The sequence below is a fragment of the Scyliorhinus canicula genome, chromosome 4, assembly GCF_902713615.1.
Source record: "Scyliorhinus canicula chromosome 4, sScyCan1.1, whole genome shotgun sequence".
Lineage (NCBI taxonomy): Eukaryota > Metazoa > Chordata > Chondrichthyes > Carcharhiniformes > Scyliorhinidae > Scyliorhinus > Scyliorhinus canicula.
This window is the reverse complement of record NC_052149.1, coordinates 151,548,997-151,573,245: the sequence shown is the minus strand read 5'-3', so window position 1 is coordinate 151,573,245 and position 24,249 is coordinate 151,548,997. Positions and strand designations below refer to the sequence as shown.

General features: G+C 44.1%; 1 protein-coding gene across 1 annotated transcript; it reads left to right on the top strand.

The window, feature by feature from the left end:
• Positions 1–9,325: 9,325 nt before the first annotated feature.
• Positions 9,326–20,347, top strand: LOC119965079. Its single transcript, XM_038795354.1, has 7 exons — positions 9,326–9,407; positions 10,836–10,934; positions 12,729–12,812; positions 14,089–14,256; positions 15,086–15,235; positions 16,641–16,758; positions 18,630–20,347. Exons 1-7 carry the CDS (start codon positions 9,367–9,369, stop codon positions 18,759–18,761), a joined length of 792 nt encoding a protein of 263 aa, XP_038651282.1. The 5' UTR covers positions 9,326–9,366; the 3' UTR covers positions 18,762–20,347.
• The last annotated feature ends 3,902 nt before the right edge of the window (positions 20,348–24,249 follow it).

The window sequence follows — 24,249 nt, the reverse complement described above, 5'->3', positions numbered from 1 at the left end:
GATATGCGGGGGAGAGGGTACACGTCGAGCTGCGTATACCTGTTGATGGTCTGACTATAATCGATGACCATCCTGTGCTTCTCCCCGGTCTTTACAACCACTACTTGAGCTCTCCAGGGACTGTTGCTAGCCTCGATAATAGCTACTTTCAGTAGCCGCTGGACTTCCGACCTAATGAATGTCCGGTCCTGGGCACTGTACCGTCTACTCCTAGTGGCGACGGGTTTGCAATCTGGGGTGAGGATCGCAAAAAGGGAAGGCGGGTCGACCTTGAGGTTCGCGAGGCTGCAGACAGTGAGGGGGGTATAGGGCCGCCGAATTTAAAGGTTAAGCTCTGGAGGTTGCATTGGAGTCTAACCCTAGGAGCGTGGCAGTGCAGAGTTGAGGAAGGACATAGAGTCGGAAAATTTTTAATTCCCTTACCTGGACCGTGAGGTTAGCTACGCAGAACTCCATCTCTACAGAGTGAGACCCGGAGGCCAGGGAGATTCTTTGGTTAACTGGGTGTATGGGAAGAGAACAGCGCCTTACCGTGTTGGGGTATGAAGCTCTCTGTGCTCCCAGAGTCGATCAGGCAGGATGTTTTGTGTCCATTGATGAGCACGGTCATCGTTGCGGTCGAGAGCTTTCGGGGCCGAAACTGGTCCAGGGTCACCGAGGCGAGTAGTGGTAAAAGTTGAAGATTTTCCTCAGGCGGTGTCTGGTCATCCGAATTGGGGTTCTGAGACTCCAGCCAAGGTGGCGGCGCCCACGGATCGCACATGGCTGGGGGTGTGCAAGATGGCGGCGCTCATGCGTCGCACGTGGTCCCTGGGGAACAGGATGGCGGCGCCCGGGGCCTGCCCATGGCTTGGGAAAATGAAGATGGCAGCACCCGCTGCCCGCGTGTGGACAGAGTTGTGGTGGTGGCCCCGGTTCGCCCCCCGGGGACGGCGACGACCACCCGGGCCTGGCATACCGCCACGAAATGGCCCTTTTTGCCGCACCCAGTGCAGCTGGAGGAGCGGGCCCGGCAGCACTGCCGGGGATGCTTGGCTTGCCCACAAAAATAGCAGCGGGGTCCCCCGGGGTTGCCTGGTAGCCGCACGGCACAAGCTTGTGGAGGGATGGGGGATGCATTGGGGTCGGCCGCGGGCGGGTTCCACGCTGCCCAAGGCGCTGCTGCGCAGTTGGGGACGTATGCACGGGCGTTTCGGGAGGCCACATCCAGGGAGCTAGCAAGGGCCCGTGCCCCCTTGAGGCCTCGTGTCTCTTTCTCCAGCAGCCGCTGACAGATTTGGGAGGACAGCATACCTGCAACGAATGCGTCCCAGATTAAAAGTTCTGTGTGGTTGCTGGCTGAAACTTGTGGGCAGTCACAGTTCCTACCTAATACCAGAAGCGCACGGTAGAATTCACCCAGCGATTCCCCCGGGATTTGTCGCCTTGTCGCTAGTAGATGTCGGGTGTAGGCCTGGTTTACTGGGCGAATATAGCGTCCTTTCAACAGGGCCATCGTGGCCTCGAAATCGTCCGCATCCTTGATGAGGGTGTAGATCTCTGGGCTCACCCTCGAGTGGAGAACTTGCAACTTCTGGTCCTCTGTGGGTGTAGTCGTGGCCGTCCTGAGGTACCCGTTGAAGCACGCCAGCCAGTGTTTGAAAGTTGCCGCTGAGTTTGCCGCGTGGGGGCTGAGTTGCAGACACTCCGGCTGGATTCGGAGCTCCATTCTTTAAAATCTAGTCCAATGAATTGATGCTCGATCAAATACTCCAGAAGCGAGATTGGATGACAATTGAAGGCTTCATTGGACTAGATGTTTACCCCAGCAGCGCAGGAACAGAATACAGCAGCTGGGGAGACACAGGCTCTTATACTCCGCCTTACTGGGCGGAACCAGTAGGCAAGCTTCACCAATGATCTTGCTGTCTCAGGTACCTCCCACACCAATGGTCTTCCAGCCTCAACCTGGGTACCGTAATACCCCTAATACCCACTACCACATTCACCCCCTGTTTAAAAAAAGAGTCCGGTGGGGGTGGTGGTCTATCGTTATACAGTGGTAGAGGTTGAGATTATGGTGGTACCCATCGGTGATACAGTGTTTTGCCTTGTTACATGTCACAACTATTTACAGTATTTATTCACATGTACATATCAAAATGAAGCAATTAGTCGATCAGGGGCCCTGGTCATCCTCTGTGAATGTTGCAATTTTGGCGGTGATGCAGGCGCCGGCTCGGGCATCCATGACTCCGGGAGCGTGACTTTGGTTTCTTTGGTAGCTTCATCACCCCTAGATGGGACCAGTGGGAGAACTGATCCACCTGCTGTCTCAGGTACCTCCCACACCAATGGTCTTACAGCCTCAGCCTGGGTACCGTAATACCCCTAATACCGACAATGTCCCGGGGCCGGGATCGAACCTGGAACCTTGGCGCCGTGAGGCAGCAGGGCTAACCCACTGCGCCACTATGCTGCCCTTTCTCTATTTACAAACTCGTAGCGCACAAGAAGACTAGCTGTTTCTGTGCCTCGCTATCGATTCCCGGGCAGTAGGCTGCAGAGTCAGCCCCGTAGGTTTGCGTTCCTGTGGCCCACTACAGTGCCTTGTGAGCGGCCTCCACAGTTCAACCCACTGCAATTGTAAGTGCACTGAAAACTTTGGTCCTCCATTTGAATTAAGCCCCCAGTAACTCACACTTGTCTGGTAGTTTTTTTTATGATAACCCTTTTACTTACACTCACGGCTGCAGCGATCGATCGGATGATTTGCCACCACCCCGCTACAAACTCTATGGTGTCCAAATATTTACTTGAGATTTGTTTCTACTTTCCACAATAATGATTTTGCCTTGGGTGTTGACAATATTTCTCGCGACCTCACTCCCGAAGGTGTCTGGGCCGTGATCTCCATCAATGATTCCTTGTGGTTCACACAATCGGCGTCAAAAGTTGTTTTTCCCCCGTTTTTTGTTGATGGCCCAGATCTCGTCGCCAGTTTCTCTTTCGTTATTTTCTTTGTTGTAGCCGCAATGAGAAAGAATCAGAGGCGGCACATGTCGAGTTCGTATAACATAGTGCAAGGGGTTTATTTACAAGACGCTGCTCAGACAGGGTACAATGGTGAACTCCACAAAAGCCTTTGAAACACTCCAAAGCTGTCATTGCGTAACAAGTGACGGTACACTAACCAATGGTGTTACTCTGATACATTACAGAAATAAATTCAGATTCTGTTTCTGAGAACTAATCATTACCTATAGAGATACACACTGGAGTAACTTCCCAGTAAGTACCACCCAGGAAAAGAAGACACCTCTAAGGTCTCAAGTTGTCAGAACATCAAGTGCACCCAAAAGAAGTAGACATTCACATGAGAGACTGTCTTAAGAACATAAGAACTAGGAGCAGGAGTAGACCATCTGGCCCCTCGAGCCTGCTCTGCCATTCAATGAGATCATGGCTGATCTTTTGTGGACTCAGCTCCACTTTTCGGCCCAAACACCATAACCCTTAATCCCTTTTTTCTTCAAAAACTATCTATCTTTACCTTAAAAACATTTAATGAAGGAGCCTCAACTGCTTCACTGGGCAAGGAATTCCATAGATTCACAACCCTTTGGGTGAAGAAGTTCCTCCTAAACTCAGTCCTAAATCTACTTCCCCTTATTTTGAGGCTATGCCCCCTAGTTCTGCTTTCACCCGCCAGTGGAAACAACCTGCCCACATCTATCCTATCTATTCCCTTCATAAGTTTAAATGTTTCTATAAGATCCCCCCTCATCCTTCTAAATTCCAACGAGTACAGTCCCAGTCTACTCAACCTCTCCTCGTAATCCAACCCCTTCAGATCTGGGATTAACCTCATGAATCTCCTCTGCACACCTTCCAGTGCCAGTACGTCCTTTCTCAAGTAAGGAGACCAAAACTGAACACAATACAGTGTTAGTGGCCTCACTAACACCTTATACAATTGCAGCATAACCTCCCTAGTCTTAAACTCAATCCCTCGAGCAATGAAGGACAAAATTCCATTTGCCTTCTTAATCACCTGTTGCACCTGTAAACCAACTTTCTGTGACTCATGCACTAGCACACCCAGGTATCTCTGCACAGCAGCATGCTTTAATATTTTATTGTTTAAATAATAATCCCGTTTGCTGTTATTCCTACCAAAATGGATAACCTCACATTCAGTAGTATATATGTAAAGAGATAATGCATTCGTAGGTCTGTTGTAAAAACGTTAGGAAAGTTGTCGCTGTACTCAAAAGGTAAAGGAGGGCGGTCGTTATGTATTAAAGAATACATCCTTGCTGGTGGAATATTATGTGACCTGTAGTAACGTGAGCAGAGTGTTTTTGCGCAGGCTTCAGTTCTCCATCTTAGATTGTATGAGCATCGCCTCAAAATAAACTACTCATCATGTTTGTAAGAAATCCAAGCGTGTGACACCTCCATATCTTTTCTCTTTGCGGCACAATGAGAATATAACATAATTTAACTGTAGCTGCCTTTTAAAATTCTTGTTGTGATGGGACTTGAAGGGACCTCTACTTGTGTTATTTCTGTGTCTGCAGAAGTCCTGTGTGAAATGGAATGGGTAATTTCAAGCTGCCCCCTAGTGGCCATTTGCCTTCTGCATAAACCTGTCCATGCTTTGGCACAAATTTGAAATTTCAAACTAAGAGACTACAGGACAGCTGGTATGTTGAAATAGAAAATGGCGTATTGCTCAAGAGACGGGGTACGTGGGCGGCACGGTATCACAGTGGCTAGCACTGCGGCTTCACATCTCCAGGGTCCCAGGTTCGATTCCCGGCTTGGGTCACTGTCTGTGCAGAGTCTGCACATTCTCCCCGTGTCTGCGTGGGTTTCCTTCGGGTGGTCCGGTTTCCTCCCACAGTCCAAAGATGTGCGGGTTAGGTGGATTGGCCATGCTAAATTGCCCCTTAGTGTCCAAAAAAGGTTAGGCAGGGTTACTGGGTTACGGGAATAGGGTGGAAGTGTGGGCTTAAGTGGGTTGGTCTTTCCAAGGGTCAGTGCAGACTCAATGGGCCAAATGGCCTCCTTCTGCACTGTAAATTCTATGTTCTATGTACTTTCCTGAGTTAGAGATTCAGGGGCATTAGGGCCCAGGGTAGAGGGGAGCTGTATTCTGTGACCCTGGGTATGCCATACCTGATCTGAGATTAAGGAGAGTAGTACTCTTAATGGAAGTGTCCCTGTAAATTTGTTCATGTCAGACCTGATGATGCGGCATCCACTTTTATATTAGAAAGATTAGTTTCTATGTTGTGCAACCTCTTAGCTCGTGGCTTTGCATCAGCAGCTGTTGTGAGAAACGTTTGTGAGAAAAGTTCCCAGAACCAGGAGGCCACCCATGATCAGAGCAAGAACGGAAACTGAAGTGATTTGCAGAGCTATAAGCATCTTTGATATCATCAGTCACAGATTCACAGAATTGTTACAGCGCAGAAGGAGGCCATTCATCCCATCAAATCTGTACCAGCTCTCCAAATGAGTGTCGTGACTTAGTGCCAGTCCCAGGCCTTTTCCCCATAGCCCTGCACATTGTTTAAGTAATCATCCAATGCTCTCTTGAGTGCCTTGCTTGAACCTTCCTGCACCAAACTTCCAGGCAGTGCATTCCAGACATGAACCACTCACTTTAAATTCTTGAACCTTTTACTAATAGTAGCTCACTAAAATTGCCCTGATAATCAGTAGTAATAGTAGTTGCACTCAGATTTAGGGGAGGTAGTGGCATACTGGTATTGTTGCTGGACTAGTAATCCAGACTCTTGGCGGTTGTGGCAAGGACTAAACAACATAACGGGCTACAAAGTGAAGCCGTGCAGTGTCTCTGGCAGCAGCGCACCTCTCCCCCAATGAATTTAATGCATTGTATGTTCGCTTCGAGCAGGTAACCAACAATCCGCTGTCGAGTGCCCCAACAGCCCATAATTCACCCATACCCACCATCACAGTTTCCGAAGTCAGATCGGCCTTCCTGAAAGTGAACCCGCGGAAGGCGACGGGCCCGGACGGTATCCCTGGTCGTGCACTCAGAGTCTGCGCAGACCAGCTGGCAGAGGTATTCACAGACATCTTTAACCTGTCCCTACTCCACTCCGAGGTCCCCACCTGCTTCAAGAAGACCCCCATCATACCGGTACCAAAGAAGAACCAGGCAACGTGCCTCAATGACTATGGTCCGGTGGCCCTGACGTCAGTTGTAATGAAGTGCTTCGAGAGGCTGATCATGAAGCGCATCACCTCCATACTCCCGGAACGCCTTGACCCACTTCAATCCGCATACCGTCGCAACCAGTCCACGTCAGACGCCATTTCCCTGGCCCTACACTCATCCCTAGAGCATCTCGAAAACAAGGACTCCTACATCAGACTCCTATTTATTGACTACAGCTCCGCCTTCAACACCTTAATCCCAGCCAAGCTCATATCAAAGCTCCAAAACCTAGGACTTGACTCTCCGCTCTGCAACTGGATCCTCGATTTTCTGACCAACAAACCATAATCAGCAAGAATGAACACCAACACCTCCTCCACAATAGTCCTCAATACCGGTGCCCTGCAAGGCTGCGTACTTAGCCCCCTACTCTAGTCCCTGTACACACACGACTGCGTGGCAAAACTTGGTTCCAACTCCATCTACAAGTTTGCTGACGATACGACCATAGTGGGCCGGATCTCGAATAACGACGAGTCGGAATACAGGAGGGAGATAGAGAACCTAGTGGAGTGGTGTAACAACAACAATCTCTCCCTCAATGCCGACAAAACTAAAGAGCTGGTCATTGACTTCAGGAAGCAATGTACTGTACACACCCCTGTCAGCATCAACGGTGCCGAGGTGAAGATGGTTAGCAGTTTCAAATTCCTAGGGGTCCACATCACCAAAAATCTATCCTGGTCCACTCACGTCGACGCTATCACCAAGAAAGCACAACAGCGCCTATACTTCCTCAGGAAACTAAGGAAATTCGGCATGTCCACATTAACCCTTACCAACTTTTACAGATGCATCATACAAAGCATCCTATCGGGCTGCATCACAGCCTGGTATGGCAACTGCTCGGCCCAGGACCACCAGGAACTTCAGAGAGTCGTGAATACCGCCCAGTCCATCACACGAACCTGCCTCCCATCCATGGACTCCAGCTACACCTCCCGCTGCCTGGGGAAAGCGGGCAGCATAATCAAGGATCCCTCCCACCCGGCTTACTCACTTTTCCAACTTCTTCCATCGGGCAGGAGATACAGAAGTATGAGAACACGCACGAGCAGACTCAAAAACAGCTCTTCCCCACTGTCACCGGACTTCTAAATGACCCTCTTATTGACTGGCCTCATGAACACTACAGCCAGTATGCTTCGTCTGATGCCAATGCTTATGTAATTACATTGTATGTCTTGTGTTGCCCTATTATGTATTTTCTTGTATTTTCTTGAATTTTGTTTAATTCCCTTTTCTTCCCATGTACTGAATGATCTGTTGAGCTGCTTGCAGAAAAATACTTTTCACTGTACCTCGGTACACGTGACAATAAACAAATCCAATCCAATCCAATCCAGAGGCTCAGGGTAATAATGCCAGGGTTCAAATTCTACCATGGAGGATGGTGAAATTTGAATTCAATAAAAATCTGGAATTAAAAGTCTAATAATGACCATTGTTGATTGCCTTAAAAACGCACCTGGTTCACTAATGTCCTTTAGGGAAGGAAATCTGCTGTCCTTACCTGGCCTGGCCTACATGTGAATCCGGATCCAGACCCATAGCAATGTAGTTGACTCAGAACTGCCCTCTTAAATGGCCTAGCAAGCCACTCAGTTCAAGGACAATTAGGGATAGCCAACAAATGTTGGCCTTGTTAGTGAAGCCCACATCCTATGAAAGAATTTAAAAAGGAATCTCACAGGGTACATTGCCGTAATTTCAGCTCAGGGCTAACATTTGTAAACCATTCTCTGGAGTCTTGCTTAATAAAAGGAAAATTTTCATATATTCAAGAACTCCACCCACTCTCTCTTTTTCTCCACAAATCCTTGTTCCCTTGCTTCTCTTATCCAATCCCCCCAACGTCCTCTCTCCCTAGGGCCCTCATAGTACTTGGTGTCTCTCTGTATCCCTGAATGTTTCCCCATCACCTGACCCACCTACTGAAGTGCCCTGAATCCTTGTACCTCTGCTCCAATGACTGCTGTGTGGAGGGGGTCCGAAATCAGTCCTGACAGCAGAAAAGTTGGAAAACTGGGAGAGAGCTAGTTCTTTTCTCATGGGATCCAGCGAATTGCCTCCAGACTTGCATGGGGGTGGGGCAAATAAGAGGAAACATTGTCAATACATCATTTTACAAGTGAGTAATGGTTACCTCCCATGACAAAGCAAACCTTGAAATCTCTCCCTTCGTGGTGATTTGTATCAAAAACCCTACAACTCCCACAATGCAGTATGGATTAAAATGCACATCCTTCAGAAAAACTCTGAAAAGATTTTCACCACTACCATGCCATGATCCCAACATGTTACATTTATACAGCACCTGTAGCATAGTCAATTGGTCCAAAGAAGGAGATATTAGAACAGAGTCAAAACGTTAGGTTTTAAGAAGTATCTTAAGGAATGAGAACAATTTGTGCAGGTTTAGGGCAGGGATTCTAGATTTTAGGATCTAACTGACTGAAGACACGGGTCACCACTGGTGGGCTAAAGAAAGTTAGAGATGCACAATGTCCCAATTAAGTAATACATTTGTTTTTGTTCAACTTGTAATTCTTTTTTAAAAAAGCAAGTTGGATTAATTGGCTATACCTCCTTCAGATGGTTGCCATTTGGAAGCTCAGAGTCCAGGTATTTAGGGTATCCCAGCATGCATTCACAGAGCAGGGCAGTTACCTACATTCTTTTTTAATTTTACACAGACACACAGTTTTGCTTTAAAGACTGGAAAATGCAAAAATAAAGGTCAATATTTCAGTGGCAGTGTTAGTTTTAAAGATGTAATTAAAGCATCCATTTGATTCCGTGTCTCTGTTGGGGAAGCATTAAATATTTAATGAGGTAGAATTGAATGTCTCAAATTATACATTTTGCAGGATCACTTTGAGGGAACAGTCACTGGTTAGATATTATTTCAATGTGCTGGCCATGCTGAACAGTTTAACAAATCATGAGGTCTTTACAATGAAATTTGTTGTGGAGAAACAAAGAGTCTCATGACCCCCTTTCTTGTATTAAGGAGCAATCTAATAGGCTGCACTGTGAGACAAGGTCCACCCCTTCATGGTGGTGTGGTATTTAAAGGCTGCAGCTGTCATTTAGCATGAATAGTAAAGGAGAGTGGAGTGAACAAAATAATGCAGACTAGTTTTTATAGTCACAAGTCACATGCAAACAGGTTATACAGTGTTTGACAGCTAGCTTTCCTGTTTGAGATAAGCATAGTGTAATTGGTTTTTATTTTATTATTAAGCCTCTTTGAAATCTATCTTTTATATCTTGTTAAATTTGAGGGTGGAGCTGAGTAATGAAACAGTTTCTGAACAAAATGAACCCTAAATTGTTGGGAAGATGTATGGAATATAGAACCAGTGAGGTGATATAGTATCAGTGGTAACTCTTGCAATGGGGACAAGGGATCACTTCATGAGACTTCATTCTCAAACTCTTTATTTGGGGTTAAGTAACTCCTTGGGAGATTGGATGGTACAAATTGTGTGCATGTTCTTTGAGCTGATTTGCCCTCTTACGGTTGTAAAATCTTCCACATGTTTTATCATCTTTCTCCATTTGATTTGTGGGTTGTGAACATGGCTGCTTTCTATTCTGAAGTGATCAGTTTTTAAAATTAGTTCTTGTAATCTGTTTAAATCAGTTCTGCCACCTAATGGATGGAGTAGAAATGTAACTGGCATTCTAGCAGCTGAGTATCAAGGATTGATGGAAAGAGTGGTAACAACTGAAATTCTCGGCTTAAATTACTTTTTTTTTTATTCACTCATGGGCTATGGGTGTTGCTGACTAGGCCAGCATTTATTACCTGTTGCAAATGGTCCTTGGGAAGGAGGTGGTGAGCTGCCTTGAACTGCTGCAGTGTGTGTGGTGTAGGTACATCTGGTGTGGTTAGGGAGGGATTTATCCCAACTTGCTTTGTTTCTATGATGTAACAATTTATGAATACATTGTCCATACTGCTAGTGAAATGGATTGCCTCTTTTGCTAATGATGCCACTTGAGGTGTTTTGCATGTGGACAGCTGTGACAACTTTGTTAATGGGTTCTTGCAACATCCCCTCTTAAAGGTGTCAACTTGCAGATGCAAATAGGATGACTAAACATCTCCTGATGTGATGCCTATGTTATATAAAGCACCTTTTTTAAAAAATGCAATGAGTTTGAGTGATGGTTTGGTGTTCTGACCCTTTACCTTTGGACAGAAGTTCAAATCCAGCCCATAATGACTGCAGAAATGCTGTCAGTCCTTGGGGCAATATTTCCAGGTCATGTATTTGAAGCAATCTTGATCATGTTTGTGTAATGTGTATGATTTCAACAGCGGGCTGCTTACTAATTCAGCCTCTAGGCAAAATGTTGGTTTTTTGAAATGTAAATATTCAGTTGTGTGTGATGGTACCTTTTTTGGTACAGGAAGATGTATCTTGTCAAATGTTTACTGTACATCTGGCCCAATATTCTATTAACAATCTTGGAGAAACCAATCTCCAATTGGTTCAGAATTTGCCTGATTGCATAACATGTCAATGTACCCAGTCTAACCACCAATCTATTCTATATGGCTTATTGACATTCACAATTTGTATTTCAGTTTCGCGATTACAAATGCTCACATTCCATGGTTGGACTTTGGCAACATTGGTGCAGCAGCAGTCCCAGATGTTGATTCAACTAATTGGACAGTGAAGAGGTGAGAGTATTATGTAAATGTTGTGATAGATGATTGTGTCATTCAGAAATTTGCTTGTAGGCTATGAAACAAAGCTAAGAACTCAGCCAGCTAAAATTTTAATCTCGTTTTACTCTATTGCTGTTTAGTGCCACAGCTGTAAAAGTACTTGTAGATACAAGAGATCATTCATGGGCAATTAGAATTGTAACATTGTTTTTCAAGGGCAAAATATAGGCGTGTTCCCCTTTCAACTTGGCAGTCTACCGTAATCATTAATTCTTTGTTTGTTTCAATGACTTTGCTGATTCTTGGTGAGCTTAAATGAGTGATATTGACATTTTGGGACTTCTGGGATCTGCATTTGAGGGGATACTCGGGAGCAAGTTCCTTAGTGTTTTTTTTAGTTTGTCTAGTTCTGCTTTGAGATCACATTCAATTTTACTTCCCTGACTGAGATCAGCAGCTTATAAAACAGACTCATGGTCTTTAGCTGGCTTAATTTCACACTTGTGTATTTATCCACCAAATTATTTGGAGAGAAGGGGCAGGAGGGGGAAGCTGCTTAATTGCTTTTTACATACTATGAAAATAATCTCACTTCACTGGACTTCCTTCAAAGCCACTTGCTGTCTTTCAGCAGAACTTCATTCAAGACAAACTGTTTCAATGGTTTTCAAAATTGAACAGGGAGCCAAGATACACACTGGGTGTGACAACCATGGATTTCCAATTTTAGTCCTGTTTTCAGATCCAGTCCCATCTCAATTTTTGAAGAGATGTGATGTGCTGAGTTGAATATATTCAGCTGAGGGAGTAGTTGGTACCTGCTTGGCATTGCCTTCCACAGGGGTAAAACAAACGTGTGTGTGTGTGTGTGTGTGTATATTTGCAGTTATAGTCAGTCAGATGTATGATTTTAGCTGCAATACTGAAATGCTCTATTCAAAGGTGCTGTCTTTCAGGTGAGGTGTTAAACGCAATGTGCTTATTCTGCAACGAAGCTTGCAAATATGCTACAATAAACTGTTTATTGACTGTGCATACTGCCATTTGCCCACAAATGAGTTTAATTCAAAAATATTGTTTGCATCATGCAAAATAAACATTTGGATTACCTAAGATAATAAGGTGCCGTATTTACAAGCTTTAGAAGCTGATTTACATTGCACTTGCTCATTTTTTAAAAATAAAAGCTGCTTTATTTGAGCCCCCTCAATTTGTTTTTTGAAGGTGGTGCAGTTAATCGTGTCTATGGTGATTCCAGTAGCTTTACAAAAGGTTATTTTAGCCTGGACCCTTGTGTCTAAGTTCATCAGTGACAATAGTCTCCGATGTTGGGATTCTTATCTAAAATTTTAGAAAATCCTGGCTGGAGCTTCCCACCAGCAGTGCACCCCCTCCCATGGGTTTCCTGGCAGCGTGGGGTGGTTTCAGTGGGGAAATTCCATTGGCAAGAAGATGGCATGCTGCCAGGAAATGCACGGCTGGGGAACCAGAGAATCCAGCCGCATATCTTGCTGGCTGGTTTAGCTCACTCAGCTAAATCGCTGGCTTTTAAAGCAGGCCAGCAGCACGGTTCGATTCCCGTACCAGCCTCCCCTGACAGGTGCCAGAATGTGGCGACTAGGGGTTTTTCACAGTAACTTCATTGAAGCCTACTCGTGACAATAAGCGATTTTCATTTCATTTCAAATGTTAAAAAGTTGATGTGAAATGCTTATTTGAGTGTTAAAATCATCCTTAATCCAGTTTTAATAATTACTGTATGGGTATTAATCAGTATTAATTGATCTGAATTCTCGTGTTCATTAGGAGTGCCACTAATGCACCTGCAACAGCCAGCATTGGAGTGGGTACAGAATCCGAACCCAACAAGCGATGGAGCTGGGAGAAAAAGTTAGTTTGCATAGTTTCTCGAATAATATTTTTCTATGCGTGGCTGGATGTACCCATAATAGAAATAGGACACCAATGTTCAAATGGCCTTTTGGTTTTGTATTGGGGTGCTCTTGGGACCTGACATTAAGAGCTCAATAAAATCATTTGTCTACAATTAAATCCTGAAACTTCTGTTGTCTGTCTTCAGGCTACTCTGCTGCATTAGCAGGCCTCTTGTGCTGACCTCCATTCGCAAATGGAGTGGAGTGTCTCCATTTTCCTCTTCCTTATAAGCAGGTGACCAACAGTGGTGAAGTGGTTTTACTAGACCAATAATCCAGCGGCCTGAACTAATCTGTAATAAAATGTTACCATCCAAAATGGCAACCGTTGAACCACTAGATTTGTCACAAAAACCCATCTGGCCACTAGTGTCCCTTTTTTTTTCCATTAAAGGAAAGACATTTATGGTCTGGCTTGTGAGTGACTCGACCTACAGCAGTGTGGCTGATGTGGCCCAGCAGTTGTGATGCTTACACCCTCAACAAGGTGGCTCATACAACCCCTTGCACGAAGGCATAAACATTGACCTTGTCAGCAATACTTGCATCCTGAGAATCAATTGTCACTTCCTCAAACTAGCTGACCACAGCCTGAGTTTAGCATGTCAGTATTGCACAATTCTTGTAAGATACAGGCAGTACACCAACCATTTGAATTTGATCAGTCAAGGTAAGAACCACCTAATAGAGGGAAGATTCACAGAATTTACAATGCAGAAGGGGGCCATTCAGCCCATCGAGTCTGCACCAGCTCTTGGAAAGAGCACCCCACTTAAGCCTCCACCCTATCCCAGTAACCCCACCTAACCCAAGGGTAATTTAGCGCGGCCAATCCACCTAACCCTGCACATCTTCGGACTGTGGGAGGAAACCAACGCAGACACTGAGAATGTGCAGACTCCGCACAGACTGTGACCCCAAGCTGGGAATCGAACCTGGGACCCTGGAGCTGTGAAGCAACTGTGCTAACTACTGCTGCCCAAAGATTGCAGTTGTATGAAATGTAACTCCAGCCTACTTGAGGAGAGAAGTAGCATTTATGGTGTTGAGTTTAGTCCACCAGTATCATGCATACCAGGGCAAAAGCTCTTGCTGCTGCAGAATGAACTATTAGTCAATCAGACATTGAAGTGTGTGCTAACTAGATGCTGGACTGTACTAAACTTGAGAAACGTTTCTTGATCTGAGCCCAAGTTGAGCATTTAAAAAAAAAAAATTTCCCCTCCATCCAGAAACTACAGACATTGGAGCTTCACTCCAGTCGCTTGTGACACTCCAACTGAATGCTGGAGACCATCAGAAATTGAAACTGATGAAACTGTGCTGATGAGGCGACAAAAGCAGATAGATTATGGAAAGAACACTCCTGCCTATCCAAGATACCAGCAGGAAGTGCCCAAGTAAGTTTCTTTCTTTTTTCTTTTCCCACTGTCTTTCTTTCCCCCCCCCCCCCCCCCCCCCCCCCAGAAAGATTGGAGTGTGGGAGGTATTTGATTGTATAACTATCCTGCACCTACACTGGTAATAGAATAATGAACCTTTCGGTGAGTGGACATGTTGATTTGCTGCATCGTACTGGTGTCTTGTTCTGTAGCATAGACGAGGACTAACATCTTCCACATTGCCATCTTGATCTGGAGAACATTCCATGCATTAGAGATAATCTAAAAGTACTTGTGTTCTAAAATATTATCTGGATCTGTAGGATGGCCTTTCGCTTTCCTCTTGTGAATGTGATCCTGGGGAAACACTTTTTTGCTTTTCACTAGCCATCACAGACAGCTGAGAAATCATCAGGTCATTTACTTTACCTAAATTACTGATTTTTAGTTTATTGCCTTCCCTCTCCTGCAACTAGCATGACACAATTTTTCACTTGGCCCATAATGGCCATCATGGGACAAGAAGTCAGATGAAAAGAAATGAAATGAAAATCACTCATTGTCACGAGTAGGCTTCAAATGAAGTTACTGTGAAAAGTCCCTAGTCGCCACATTCCGGCACCTGTTCGGGGAGGCTGGTACGGGAATCAAACTGTGCCGCTAGCTTGCCTTGGTCTGCTTTCAAAGCCAGCGATTAGCCCAGTGAGCTAAACAGCCCCATATTCCAACACCTGCATGTGCTTTCTGACCTTCAGGCAAGATTGAATTTTAAAAGTCCTTTTGCAGATAGCGTTGCATTTTCTGTCAAAATAGGTGAGGATGACATGTCAATTTTTCTTTTTAAAAGGAGACTCCGAGTGCCAGGAATACACCCTCAAACTCCCAACAAATACAAGAAATACAGCCGACGCTCCTGGGACAAGCAGATCCGGCTATGGAGGAAGGCACTTCATGCCTGGGACCCACCGTTTGAGCAGGGGGATGGTCTGAAATCTGTGTACGTAAATTGCAATATAAAGTTAAATTTGCCAAGGAACAGAGTCCCTTTCAGATCCTTGCATCTGTTCATGGATTGACCTGTATCTCCACTTAACCCTTGATACCTTTTTGTCTAATAATGTGTGGTGAACATAGTAACCATTCACCACTATGTCCATCTCTGGTTGAAATTTTAACAGCTGCTTGACCGAGGGAGTGCCTTGCCATATTTCCGTGGCTTTTTAAATGCTGCCCCTGTAATCCTCCTTTTTGTGTGTGTCCTTATTCTTGACTCTCCTTGCCTTTTTTTAAAAAATCTTTTATTGGCATTTTCAAAATTGTATACATTGCCATTCATGTTAATTTATTGTACAGTCACAAAGGTTCCTTCTTGGGAGTTTCTCTATTTACAATTTGTTGCCGTCTGGCTGGCTCAGCCTGCAATCCTTCGTCTTTCCTTTTCTGCCCCCCCCCCCCCCACATCTTTTCACTGCTGCTCCCCATTTTTTTTTCCTGCTGGGTTTTGCTACCTCACCTTGCTCCCCCCCCGCTATCCTCTTTCATATTGTCCTGGCTATTTACCCCCTATATGTTGGCCACAAACGGATCTCTGAACAGTCGGGTGAATGGCTCCCATGTTTTGTGGAAGTCCTCTTCCGACCCATGGATGATTAATTAGATTTTTCTCCATTTGGAGAAATTCTGATGGGTTGGATAGCCAGTCTGCAGCTTTAGGAGGTGCTGTTGATCGCCAAACAAGTGGGATTCTACAGCGGGTGATCAGGGAGGCAAGGGCATATGCCCTTCTCCACATGAGATCTGGCTGGTCTGATACCTGAAGACCATCACTTTCGGGCATGGCTCCACCCTCACCCCCACCACTTGGCCATTGCCTCAAAGAAGGCTGTCCAGTACCCAGCATATCTGGGGCAAGACCAGAACATGTGGGTGTGGTTGGCTGGGCCTCCTTGGCACCATTCGGATCTATCCTCTATCTCTGGGGAGAATCTGCACATTCGGGTTCTGGTCAAGTGGGCTCTTGTGTACTACTTTTAGCTGCGTTAGGTTGAGTCTTGTGCACGTAGAGGTGGAGTTGACCCTGTGCAGTGCTTGACTCCAGAATTCCCAAGTCTCCTTGCCTTCCTAATGGTAACCCCTGTGCAGCTGACTACTCCAGCCTGGTAAATAGGTTGTAACTTGGTCAGCTGCTGGAGAGTAATTCCTCCTATGTGATTGTAGATCAGCTGAGATGTGATGCCATCACTCAATAAAACACAGCCAACATGAATTAATGTTCTAATTAAATATTCAATTGGCAACTTCATATCTCTTTGAACAAAGTGTTAACCTGATATTGTGATTTTTGTCACTTGTGTAGTTTGTTTTTCTTGTGTTTCTGGTACAATTAACATTTAATGTTTCAGTCCTGGGATAGGTATATGGACTCCTTTGCATGGAATGGACAAGACCAAGACTCCTCTGGAGCAATGGTTTGGTCCACTGTGCTACACCAGCATGACCACAAGCAGTTCCTTGTCTTTGGTAAGCTGACATTACTTTGTCATTGAAAATGGAACCAACGCTGTTGATAAGACAAAAGTTCATTTTATTTGGCACCTCCTTTTAGCATTGAGACTCAAATGGATGCTGATCTCCCACCAAAGGGGATATTGGGAAGGATGTTCAAAAGGTGGGCTTCAATGCGCAGGTGGAACTAGGTTTCATTGCATTTCCAGTATAGAGAACCTTTGTGGTTGAAGTTATGACTGCTGCCAGTGAATCAAAGGAGAATGCACCATTCTATTATTACTCTTCCTCCAAAATTCTGTTGGGGAGGTGATGGCATAACGGTACTGTCACTGAATTAGTAAACCACAGACTGAGGTTCCGGAGACCCAGATTCAAATTCGGCCACTGCAGATGGTGAAATTGAATTCCATTTATAGATTTAAAAAAAAAAAAAAAAAATCTGGAATGAAATGAAACCATAGTCATTAAAAGTCCCATCTCGTTCACTAATGTCCTTTTTGGGGAAGGAAATCTGCCATCCTTGCCTGGTCTGGCCTACATGTCCACAGCAATATGGTTCTCTCTGAACTGCCCCTTAGGGCAGCATGTTGGCACAGTGTGTCACTTCACAGTGCTAGGGTCCCAGGCTCAATTCCCCACTGAGTCACTATCTGTGCTCTCTGTGTGGGTTTCCTCCAGGTGCTCCAGTTTCCTTCCACAGTCCAAAGACTTGCAGGTTAGGTGGATTGGCCATGCTAAATTGCCCATAAAGGTGAGGAGGGGTTATTGGGTTATAGGGATAGGGTGGAAGTGAGGGCTTAAGTGGGTCACTGCAGACACTTGTGTGCCGAATGGCCTCCTTCTGCACTGATGTTCTACGTTAAGGACAATTGGGGATCGGCAATAAATGCTGGCACAGCCTGCAATGCCCACATCCCATGAATAAGTTTTTAAAATCTCCTTCCACCCCTCTCTCTAACCCCTCAGATAAATCTAGCTTGGGCCATCTTAAGCCAGAATGAGTTCACCCTTGGTTGTCTGCTTAATGTTGTCCATTTCTCAATCGAAGCCAAATGCATTCAATCTTATTTTGTTCCAGAGGGTGGAGCAGTGGGTGGCATTATTGCCACATGGCACCGATCCTGGCCCTGGATCACTGTCTGTGACGTTTGCACATTCTCCCCATGTCTGTGTGGCTCTTGCCCCCACAACCCAAAGATTTGCAGGGCAGGTGGATTGCCCACGCTTAATTGCTCCTTTTTAAAAATAAAAAAAATAAATAAAAAATTTAGAGTACCCAATTCATTTTTTCCAATTAATGGGCAATTTAGCTTGGCCAGTCCAACTAGCTTGCACATCTTTGGGTTGTGGGAGCGGAACCCACGCAAGCACGGAGAGAATGTGCAAACTCCACACGGACAGTGACCCAGGGCCGGGATCGAACCTGAGACCTTGGCGCCATGAGGCAGCAGGGCTAACTCACTGTGCTGCCCATTGCTCCTTTTAATTGGATTTTTTTTTTAAAGCCCTCTGGGAGGGGCAATGCTGGCCCATGAACAATTTTTTAAAAAACCGTTTTGTACACTATTATAATGCCAGCTATCAATACCAGGAAGAAGAAATTAAACTATACAGCAGTGTTTAAAAGTCTGATTATTACTTTTTTTTAACAAGCCGATTTGGAATTTTCAAAATATTAATAGAATATGGCAGGCCATTTGCACCCAACATTAAACACCTGTGGGCAAGAACAGATCTTTTCTATTTCCTAGAATATTTGGATGAATTCATGCCTACCATCAATAGATTTATTTTTTGTGTGCAAAGACTAGTTATTTACTGACTACAATTGCATTTGACCTAAGTGAAAACCACTCCACATACATTACATGTTTCTTTTTCAGATGCCTGATGATCAAAGTCCCTTCTCATCGCGTCCTTTTGATTTCTCCCCAAATGGAGAAGAGGACCCCTTTGAATTACTCAGGTATTTAAGGAAAGATCATGGTAATGCACACTCGAAGCATCTTCCTTGACAGGAGAACTTCAGTCTGGAGTACCGAGAAAGGATTTTCTATAACCAAAGCAAAAGGACTGGGCTGTGGATTTTGTATCTGATTTATTTAATGAATTTTTTTAAAATTCAGCAGTTTTTCTTCTATGCTACCTTTTTTCTTAAAAATATACAACCTGTATACATGGCAGATGGAGGAAAGAGGAGGGTCTTGTAATTTTGCCCACACGATGCTTAATCGTTCCACATCCAGATGTGGTAACTCCTAATGTGTTGCACCTTGGTTCAGTGGAAATCTGTTCACTGCTGCCTGTCACCCTGCCAAACTTGGGTGCCCATCTTTTTGGATATGAGCATGGCTACAACAAAAATTGCTGAATTTTTTCCCCCATCAGTTTACTTCTGCAGAACTCGCATCCAGATGTCATTGATACCAAAGCTTTACTGTCTCTAGTCCTTATGTGTAAAATAGAATTGAAACATCCCAAGGAGCTTTTTTTTAAAAAAGTGAAGGAATGGAGACTAAAGCCAAGATCCTGGCTACCTTGTGCTGAAAACGTAGGCACTCCATGGTGTGTAGAAGAAAGAGAAACTGCCCCAAACAGTTTGTAGTTATAATTGTTACTCGTAAGTATTTTGTGCATAAACTTTGTTTTTGTTTTTAATTCCTATAGAAGGGGTCATGGGCAGGGAGGCTTTTTTCCTGCCCCCATTCACTTTAAACTGGGTTTCATATGTCTAACCACTCAACAGTCATCGAAGGGTTCATTTTCTTAGCGATGACGTGCTGTACATTAACTTGAAAGGAAAACACTGCAAATTAACATGATTGGGAGGATGGTGTTGGGCAGGTGGGTGCAGGAGTTGAATATGCTTTTTCCAGAGAAGACTATTTTTTTTATTGCTTTCACATCTTTTGCCTTATCCTAGTATTGAAACATTTCTTTCCCTCTACACTCCCTTCCCCAACAACACTCCTGCATTCTCCGCATGGTCACCACCTCGTATCGTACATCTTCCACAACTTTTTAATAGTCCTTTTCCAATGGACTGGGATTGGACCTCCTTGCCACATGTTTACCTTTTCACACTGATCTGTATGACAGTTGGTCCTCTTAACACTCTTATCCACCCAGTCACTCACATTTCACTTTGATTCTTTGCTCACTGGTATGAAATTTAGTGAAACATTAGTGCTATCTCATTCCTTCCTGTGGTAGTCTCCCTATGCCTGCAAGACGTGCAAACACCAGGCCATGTTTCCTGCATCAATTTACCAGATTTTCTTTTCTCTCCTGCAATTATTAACTTTTACAAATGATCACAATCCTGCAGGATTAACCTTCCAGTCAAATGATCTGAGCGCAAAAATAATGTATCTGAGTGTGGAGATGAAATGGATTTTGCACACCTTATCTCATGGTATTTGCAGACGTAAGGTTGTCTAGGTCTCTCTGTCCTGTAGTCCTCCTTGTATGAAAGGAATTGGAATGAGCATGCTACTCCTTTTTTGACCTGTAAATGTTCTGTTTTAAATTGTGATCTCTATGCTGTAAGGGTGAGCTTCTGTAACATTGATAAACCAGTAAAAATATTCTGAAAGTGTAACATCTCTTTGATCTACTTTTTTAACAGCTTGGCTCATCCCTGTATATGAATGTGGGGAATTGCACTTGCTAGTGGCTGTTTCAGTGATCCTGCATCCACATGCTGCGTCAAGCAGTCTCTAGTTTGAACTTGTACATTTGCAATAACTTGGCAAAAATTGACAGGGATAAAGTTCTATACTGTCTGTAATGTCTTTTTTTTCTGTTTCTTCACCCTTGTGCATATGGTTAATTTGAGTTACCAGCAGCCAGCTTTAAGTTTCAATAAGGGGCTTATTTGTGAAATTGGAGGATCGCACATGCAAGAATAGTTTCTTTTTTTTAAAAGAAAAAGGAACTAGGTCAAGTGCTCTTCCATGCAGCTTGCTGTTTTCGAATTGAATAATATAATTGTGAATTCAATATTGAAGTAGTATGTAGGATTCTTCCAAAAAGATGGATTTTCAGCAGATCGTAAGTTACTTGTTTTATTATTAGATGGTCTTTTTTGCAAAGTTCCAGGTTGTCTTGGGTGTTCTTGAAGCACAGGTGCTGCTTCCTTTTTTGTTTTTTTTTGTGTTTTGGAGATGACTGAGTGGACAGGACTACAAAGTGGGATATGCATTGGGCCATTCACACTGCTTATGAGTAACTGGTTTCTCTACAGCATTGCTTGAAACTAAATTGCAGACACGGAATCTAGGAGACCACAGATTTGAGTTTGGGTAAGTTCCCACAAACCAGCTTAAATTCCACAAATGGCTTTTTCTTGATGCATTCATTCAAAGGTGGCATCCCACCCAAATTCATTGGGAACTTTCTGGAGATGGGTAGTTCTTAGTCTGTGCAGAAATTGCAGTCAGCTGCCCCTCATGATTTATCTGACATGGAGAGGCAAATTCTATACTGAATACAGTACAGTCTGTACAACAATGTCCTTGCTGGTGTAATGGCCTAAAGGGGACAGTGGGAGGTACAGCTAGTTGACTATTCTAGTTGGTGAACAGTTAGCTGGAAGTCTGCAATTGATAATAAATGTAGCTCCTAATTGATTGCACTTCTGCACAAAGTTGTGTTGTAATTTGGCTCTGCATAGGTTTTGCAGAAGCCTTCCAGTAAAGTGCCACGAGAGATTTAGTACAGACATTGTGACTTGCTACAGACAATGGGAATGTATGGTATTAATATAGCAATAATGGATACAGATGGTTAAAATGGTAGAGTAAGTGGCTGTTTTGCACTGGGATAAGGATAGTTTTTTCCCCCCCCCCCAGAAATCAATGCTGGGCTTGGAATTGTATAAACAATAGGGAAATGGTGTGGGAGGATGGGACAGTTCCTGGCAGATTAGATGCAGGCAGCAAGATCCAAGGCTAGTTACTGGTGCGTAAGAGAAGGAACCGATCTGGAATCCATATTCTGCCCTTTTCTTGTTATTTCAAGGCCCTTGAGTGTTGTTGAATGTGTATTGGTTAACCACAGCTGGAGTACTGCACGCTGTTATGGGCACATTTTTGTAGGAGGTCTCCTGGAGTCATGAGTAAGTTGGTGAACCATCATTGGAGTGATGGGTGAGTGTTTGGAAGTTAACTTTCTCGGGTTTAAAATACAAGCATTGGGAAAAGTTATTTGTGGCCAGTAAACTGCTAAGGAGGCATAAACTATATCAGAACCATAATGGGGAAGCAATTCCACCGACACAGTGCAGTGACTATTGATCATAAGACCGTAGCATTTAAAATGGCTAAGTGATTGTTGCAAGTGCTGGAAATCAAATAGAAAATGCTGATAATACTCAGGCCAATCAACAGTGGAAATAGAAAAGCATAAATGCAAAAAGGTTAAATCATTGAACCAATTAGATTTTCAAGCATGGATTATGAAGCTGAAGCAGGAAAATTATATTAAGATTTGGTTCATGAATGGGCAAATGACCTCTATTCAAGACTAGTCTTGACTGTAACTGCACTGTCTGGCATTCTCAACCAGTAATCAAATCCTTCTTCTTTGTGTATTTCAACCCAACTCTCCTTACTCTATGTTGCTGACAAACATCAATGCATATTTTCCATATCTGGGGCAAAGTCCAATGGTATCTGTAGTCTCGATAGATAGCACATCACACCACCTTGTCCTTCCCTTTTTTATTGGTGTCCACCTTTTAATCCTTCTCTGTACTAACACCAATCGATGACTACCCAACCAACCGCTTTGCCTTGACACTGGTTTCCACATTTTGCTTTTCTTCAACTTTCACATTTTTGGGAGGTGGGGGGGTAGAGAAAATGGAGTTCTTGTCACCCTGTCTTGGGAATATAGGTGCATATAACACCAAGGGTTAATATAGGACAGTAAGAACCATTTTTTAGTCTCTTTTATGTTAGTTAGAATTTGCAATTGGCATTAATCTGAGGAAGGAAAGGTTAGATGATTGTAAATTAGGCCACCTGCAGGCAACTTTTGTCTAGCAGCTGATTTTTCCAGGCAATTGCCTTTTCATGCAACATGAGACCTGCAGTAGTATTCTAATATCTACATGCATGCATTCACTCTTCCCTCTATTTTTCATCCCAAACCATATCAGCTTCAGTTGCCAGAATTACTTTTTTTAGTATTTCTCCACCTTCTGTTAAGGGGAGGTGGGGGTGGTCTCCTTGGTTATAGGTGCTCTCTCCCTAGAGCTGTTGCCTATTAAGTGAAAATACAAGGCCCAATCTCATTGTCCATTTGTCTGAAGCACGAGATCTTGAACAGCCCCTTTTGAGAGCAAACAGAGGCTGTGCTGGAGTGCTTAAGGGAGCTGTATCGGGCAAATGCCGCAAGTTAACTTTTTTTTAAATCCTAAAATAGATCAAATGCTTAATTTGTTCATAGTGGGGAAGAGCAACTGCATGATGTCAATGCTGCTTTGTTGAGCTGTTACAGATGATGCCCAGGCAGACTGCCAGACCTGTGGTGTGGCTGCCACTTGTTCCTCTCTGAATCCAGCCATGTTTAAAGTTTGTGTTTTTTTTTTTCCCCACACCAACTAACTCCTTTATTCTACTCCATGCACAGTAATTCTAAATGACAAGTGTGGATTTGCTCCCAACAGGACTTGGAAGTATAAATTCAAGGATTTGTCACCAGCCTATGCACTTGAATTTCACGCAATGTCTTCCTTTCCGACACTGAAGGAGGCAACTCATTTGGCATATGGTTCTGAAGGGAATGAAAATGTAATTTTTCTTCCCAATGACTAGTTACCATGCCTAAGTGTACACTGCGCCATCACAGGGCCTCACCTCCTGGTTAATACTGTCAAATTCCACCAATGAGCTCCACTCACCAGTGCAGGAAGATATCGGGGCACCATAATTTCTTGGATTTCCCCTAGGCCACTCCAATGTTTGGGGAGGTCCTCTAGCACCCCGCACCGCATAAGAGCATAAAAATCATGTTCTCTGAAATCCTGTTTGGATGTTCATTTGGGATTTATTTTTCCATTAATATGGCAGTTGGGATGCCACAAGACTATCTTTTAGATTCCAAATTCTAATTCCTGTTGGCTAAACTGAATCACACTGGAAACTTTTATTTATCCTAGAACAGATGTTTACAGTCATTCTTAGTCTAGAATAATATCTAACGATGGTGAGGTTCAATGAGAAGATGTAAGGCCAGAGTGGGATGTGGATGACTGAAGGCATGCCCACCATTAGTTTGCATAAAGGTGGGGGAGGGGTGGTCAGGTGCAAGGAAATTGAGATGTGGGGCTGGAAGCTTATTTCAGTGGTTGCAAATTGCCTGGTAGTTCAGAATGGGATGAGGCTGGCGGCATATTCATATGGAGGATTAAAGATGATGGCTTTGGTCTTCCCAATGTTTAGCTGGAGCAAGGTATCAAGTTGTCTAACATGATGTGCTTCAAGTAATATGACCACA

Excerpts from the sequence above, each read along its gene's own strand:
- LOC119965079 (XM_038795354.1), top strand. The coding sequence starts at position 9,367 with ATGCAGACTAGTTTTTATAGTCACAAGTCACATGCAAACAG. Across the intron at positions 14,257-15,085 it reads TACCAGCAGGAAGTGCCCAA|GAGACTCCGAGTGCCAGGAA; the intron begins GTAAGTTTCTTT and ends TCTTTTTAAAAG. Across the intron at positions 15,236-16,640 it reads GGGGATGGTCTGAAATCTGT|TCCTGGGATAGGTATATGGA; the intron begins GTACGTAAATTG and ends TTAATGTTTCAG.